This window comes from Thunnus thynnus, chromosome 7 (genome assembly GCF_963924715.1).
Source record: "Thunnus thynnus chromosome 7, fThuThy2.1, whole genome shotgun sequence".
NCBI lineage: Eukaryota > Metazoa > Chordata > Actinopteri > Scombriformes > Scombridae > Thunnus > Thunnus thynnus.
This window is the reverse complement of record NC_089523.1, coordinates 7,430,648-7,436,841: the sequence shown is the minus strand read 5'-3', so window position 1 is coordinate 7,436,841 and position 6,194 is coordinate 7,430,648. Positions and strand designations below refer to the sequence as shown.

The 6,194-nt window shown below is 39.9% G+C and overlaps 1 protein-coding gene across 1 annotated transcript; it reads right to left on the bottom strand.

The window, feature by feature from the left end:
- Positions 1 to 411: 411 nt before the first annotated feature.
- foxl2a (forkhead box L2a) lies at positions 412 to 2,413 on the bottom strand. Its single transcript, XM_067594050.1, has one exon. It carries the CDS (start codon positions 2,167 to 2,169, stop codon positions 1,249 to 1,251), a length of 921 nt encoding a protein of 306 aa, XP_067450151.1. The 5' UTR covers positions 2,170 to 2,413; the 3' UTR covers positions 412 to 1,248.
- Positions 2,414 to 6,194: the final 3,781 nt, after the last annotated feature.

The window sequence follows — 6,194 nt, the reverse complement described above, 5'->3', positions numbered from 1 at the left end:
TTATTATTATTATTGTTACTACTGTTGTTATTATTGTTGCTGTTGTGATTATGATTGTTATTATTAGAGATGAAAAGTTATCATTTTTTACACACACTGGGGTAAATCGGCCCTTAATGTCTGAGCAACCGACAATTTATACATTTAATTTTCAAAGAGACGTGCGCCTGAATATCAGTCTGGACTCATTTCACGCCGTTTAACAGTTGAATGACAGCAGAGTCGAACCTCACCTACCCCTGCACTCTGTTAAATATTATATCCTCGGTGTTTTCTGTAAAAACTAATGCATGTTAGCAAGACTACATACTTTCACAGAGCTGTTTGATGCTGTTTGCCTTTTGATAATAGCTTGCCAACAGTGGTTATCACTGCCTAAAGTACAAAACAGATTACTTCATGACCACTGTATTACTTTAAGAAATACAAGTTTATTAAGAAATTCACAAACCTAGAAAAAGAGTGAAAAGTGCTAATTAAAATGAAACATGGCCCCAACATGAATGAGACGATATAGCTAATCACGTTTATAAAAAAAAAAAAATTAGAAAGATAAACAAAACCTGTCACTGGCTGATGTCATATTGGAAATTATATCATACATACATATGGGATCAAGAAATATGAAAAACCCTGAATTGTATTTTTGGCAGTTTGAAGGATCTATATACCACACTTTCACCTTTTTAACTGAACAAGGTTCACAACCATGACAGGAGGTGAAGTTTGCAGGCCTTGCTCAGTGCAAGTTTCTTAGCTCAATTACATATTTAAAGCACTGATTTAATTAGGGCAACTTGTTTTCACGTTTCATTTTGCAAAAATTAGGATAAGCCGTGCGTAAAGTTGAGAGAAAACATTACGCATACCAATAACACACAACTGAAGCAATGTCAGCAATGTCTATCCCCGTGAGAATGAAAAGTTTTTTCATAAGCACAGTTTCGACTACAATACCAAGTTATAGCCATCAGTCCAAGTGTAATACAGGCGCACGAAATGGCTCCCAGAGGTTGTGCTACCTGATGTGTCCCGGTGACTCCTTTACCTCCAGTTTCCATTTTGTAAAACTTTCTCAACATCAACTCGCTCATACTTCTCCACTGGCATTTATGGATGTCAGCTGGACCCAAACAGCTCGTCAGAATGGTCTCTTCAAAAATACTCTTGGTTCTGTTTTGAAATCACAGGAATTAACTCTCACTCTCATTCAAGTGTCCTCATTTTACGCAAACCGTTTGGTAAACTTTAAATATCAATCCTCGTGTGTAACGCTGAGTGTTTGGTCTCGTGTTCCCAGTAAGAGCAGTGCATCATGGAGAGCTCCGCGGGCTGGCGGGAGCAAGCGAACTGAAGGCCCGCTCCGTTGCTGGAGGAGACCGGAGGCGGTGCCGCGGTGGCCGGGCTCAGCTGCTGGGCATGGTGGGGATGCGCGGGATGGTGATGGTGACTCATGCCGTTGTAAGAGTTCACCATGCTGGGGAGCGCCATGCTCTGCACCCGGGAGTAGGGGTTATAAGATGAGGGGGCTGACAGCCCCTTCACGTTCACTGGACTCACGTTGCCGCTGGCCATCTGACAGGACGTGTAGGACATCGGGGTGGGTGGCTGGCCTAGCGACCAGGAGTTATTCATGAAGCTAGACTGCAGGTACTTGGGTGGGGACAGGTATCCATAGCCGTCGCCTCCGAACAAGGACTTCCCAGGCTGGAAGTGAGTCGGTGGGGGTCTGAACGGCCGCTTCATCCTGCGGCGTCTCCTGTAGTTCCCCTTTTCAAACATGTCCTCACAGGCTGGGTCGAGTGTCCAGTAATTCCCTTTTCTCTCCCCGCCGCCCTCCCGCGGAACCTTGATGAAGCATTCGTTGAGACTCAGGTTGTGCCTGATACTGTTCTGCCAACCCTTTTTATTTTTCTCATAGAAGGGGAATTTACTGATTATATATTGGTAAATACCCGACAGAGTGAGGCGCTTCTCTGAGCTCTCCCGAATGGCCATTGCAATGAGAGCGACATAGGAGTACGGTGGTTTCTGGGACGGATCCGGCTTCTCGGCCACTTTGTCCTGGATCGGCTCCTCTTTGGGCCGCTCTTTCTCCTTGGTAGTATTGGTGTCGTGGATCATTAAGGCCATTGCGTCATCCTCCGGGTTTTGGTAAGTGGCCATCATTGCGCACACCAAAACAAAAAACAAGTCCAGTCCAAATGTTGAAAAAACAAAACTTTTTGGGTGCTTGCAACCTCGATGAGCGAAATGATGCGTTGCAGGACCCGAGGACGCGCCGCGGATGAAAACTTGTCTTCTAAAGTGCGCACAGAGAAATCTTTATTTTGCACCTCAGTAGGTGACATGCACCAGACCTTCTTCTTTCTTCAACGATGGTTTTTCTAAACTGGTTTCTGATGGAGGCGCAACCCAAGTTGTGGTTTGTGACTCTGTAAGCCCAGCCCTTTCCTCTTTTTTCAGGTCCACTGACAGGCTGCTTTTGCTCCAATGAGACGTAGTGGCTGGTGATTTGTGAGCATCTGAGTTCCGCCTCCGGTGGTTACAGTGAATGAAATAATAATCAGCTTCTTGTAACATGTTGAAAATGCGTTTTTATCTCACTCAGGTCAAAATAACACACTATAGACATTAAGCATCTATTTGCATTTAATTACTGAATTAATGAGAAACATCCAATGCTGTAAATGATGATAAATGATACGGATTTATAATTTCAACAAATTGCATGATTTTTTAAAGCACATATCCAATTTCTTTATACTGTATATTACAAGCCTAGACACTGAATTCATTTCAATTGCATAAAGGGCTATAAAGCATTTTTTTTATTTATGGTTTGTGGGTTTGACAGCAAGAAAGCACAAAATAAACAACAGAAAAAGGAAAGAAAGACAGGTCACATCAATGTGTGATATGACTGTGCATCACACGTAAGGCTTCAGTTCAAAATGAAATATTTGGAGCAACCTCTGGGGAATAAAATGAAAGTCGTCATTTAAAATCATTTTCATTTATTTTACTATCTATTTATTTATTCAAATATATTTGTTTCCCATTGTGCATGTCAGGAACTTATTTTTCACGCATATGAAAAGTGAAGTACAGCATGCTACCTGCCGTCATATAGTCTAGCCTGGACAAGAAGTTGTTTAAACAAAACCCGTTCCAAACAACTTTAGTCAAATATATCTGACTAAGCTTCTCCAAATGGAGGCTCCCACATCCTCATCTCAGTCCAAAGACATGCACATTTGCAGACGGCTGCATGCCCACAGCTCTAAGAAAATCCGGACAGATAGTGCTGCTTAATTAGCTCACATTGAGAGGGAAGTGCATGGAGAGGTGTACATTTCCCTGGCCACCCATGAGGGTCCCCTCGGCTTTCTCTGGGAGTGTATTTCCGTGCTTTGGGAGTCTGTGCAGGTGGAGCAGCATTGGCATGTGTGTCATCACCCTGCACCCAGTCTGCAGGCTGGCCGCAGCAGCTGAACCGCGCTGAGAGCCAACCATCTCTCAACGTGCAATTACCGCACACTCACAGTTTCAAGCGTTACAACGCCATGTTATTTCTTGTTTCAATGTCTTTTTCACATGTTTAAGACGAAGAGCATTTCCCGATAATCTCAACACCACCATTAGGATCCCTTTGCTTAGCTTTGTAAGTATTTGGCTTGGTTAAAACGTTATATCATTCAATATATGCATTTATACAGCTATCAAATTACACGAGTTAAGAGAAATCCAGCTATCAATTTAGAAATCAATAAAATGATTTAAAAAATTGTCTTGGACCAAAAATATATAATAATATTTATAAAAATGGATATTACTAGCCTGTTGCATTAATACTGCTTGAAATGACAGTGAAAAAATGACTGGTATCCTATTAACTTTCTTACACTATAGAACCTTTTTCTTTTTCTTTTTTTTTTTATTAATGTTGGTATTAAATAAAGGCTTTCACTGTTCATTTACATGAAACACAACCATCAGAAATATGGTGGAGTGGTTTGTAAGTTTGTAAAAATAAAGTAGAAACCACAAAATAGACCCCCTTTGTCCTAGCCCGCTATGTGTTTGTTTTACCTCATGATTTCGGGAGTTGTTTAGTCTTCTTTTATTGTTCCAGAGAAAGTCTGTGGTCTTCTCGTCTTCCCTGGTTCCGCACACACATAAATAGAAGTAGAGGAATCACCCAACAAACTTTGGAGGGAAGACCTTTCATTTTGTTTTAATTAGTCGCATCGGTCTGTTATCACATATGTATAGTATATGTATAGTATATGTATAGTATATGATTTTGTCATTATTTTTACTATTCGCATTGGATTTATAAAACCCTTTAAAGAAAGAGTTATAAAAATGACTATTAAAATAAAGTCAAATTGTCCCCTTGTTTATGGTAGCTTGTATAAAGCCTCATTTAGTAGTCATTCAAAAAAAGAACCTTCATAGACATATCCAATAATTTCCTATTATAAGACTTTTATAAGTGAAAATACGCTGTTTCACATTCTGCAGAGGACCCCTTAACCCCTTCAAAGACCCCCGGTGGCCTCCGTACATCACAATTAAAATACCATACAGGCTAAATGCTAAGATGTCGCCACAGACATGCAAATGAAAACATATCCCTGTGAAAGAGGCTACTCTGTCAGATTATCACTGTAGTCAGATATTTTGTTGGAGCCCGGAAATGCTCACTTAACCTATTGTGATAAAGTGTAGGCCTATAGACAGCCTGTCCTCTCAGATATGAACATTCATTTCACCTGAGCGACCCATTTGAGCACTAGCCTTATCATTTCTAGCCTAGTTTGATTATGCATATTTTTGCAAACTGACTTACTTGGCTACTGACGTTATCTTTCCAGGTAAAAGCTGTTGGTTTTGGTTTTCCCTCCTCCATCAGGCTACCTGTAACGTTCCCGGGTTTGAACTGCACGCCGCGTCACGCGAGTTACTTCACAAAGAAACTGTAAACTAGCATGTCCGCAATCCGCAAACAAAACAAGGATCCTGAAACTTGAACTGCCTGTACGCTTCAGTGAGGCGGTGAGGAATGTTCCTTTGATAGTATAGTTTGTTTTCGTAGGAAAACGGATTTGATGTCCAATAAATAAAAAAAATATTTAACAGTAAAAAAGAATATGGGGACTGTGTGTTAAAATAACAACTGATATGGGCCTGGATGGAAATGTTTTGATACGTGATTTCTCAATACATTTTTGGCAATTTCTGATTTATTTTCGCCATAATAACTTAATGACTGGTCAAATCTGCAGTGACATCTTCCCATTGACTCGACATGAAAAGAACGGACTAAAAAAACGTCCTGAACTTAGCTTGAGGTTCATCTATAGATAAGGCCTCCAAGAGAGATTAGGCTACATTTAAAAAATGCAAACACAAATGTGAGCGAAACCATACGTCGTTAAAACGCGTCTTTGATGAATTTATTTTGATGTAACTGTGACAGGTGGCCATACCGCGCCCTAATAAAATGCACTGTTAATCATGCGTAATGTGGATATTCTAGGCTGCATGAGATGAGTCAGACAGCGGCAGACTCTCCGGTGACTGAGAAAGCTACTGATATCACAGACAGAGAAGAGTCAATATTTTTTTCTTAGATAAATATACATCCGCTAAAAGTCTTTCTCAAGTTATCACTTGATCCAGAACACTCTTCGAATAACCACACACACCTATACACACACACACACACCCACTTCCACAACTTTTGAAACACCTGTAAAAATGAATTAATTTGCATTCATGTCGCATCATATGTCCGCATGAAATAATACTTATTTTAGTAATAACCATAATTGTCAAAGTCAAGTCAAAGTTGGTCAAGTACACAAAGCATAAAATACAATGTGCAGTGAAATGCACTTAAGCTCCTCTTAGATTACTTTATAACTGCTAAGATTAAAGAATAAAAAATAAAATAGTAATAAAGATACAAATATATATATATATATACACACACACACACATATATATATATATGTACATGTATACACACACACACACACACACACACACATATATACATACATACATACATATACATATATATGTGTGTGTGTGTGTGTGTGTGTGTGTGTGTGTGTGTGTGTGTGTGTGTGTGTGTATACATACATACATACATATACAGACATATATATAACATACACACATAT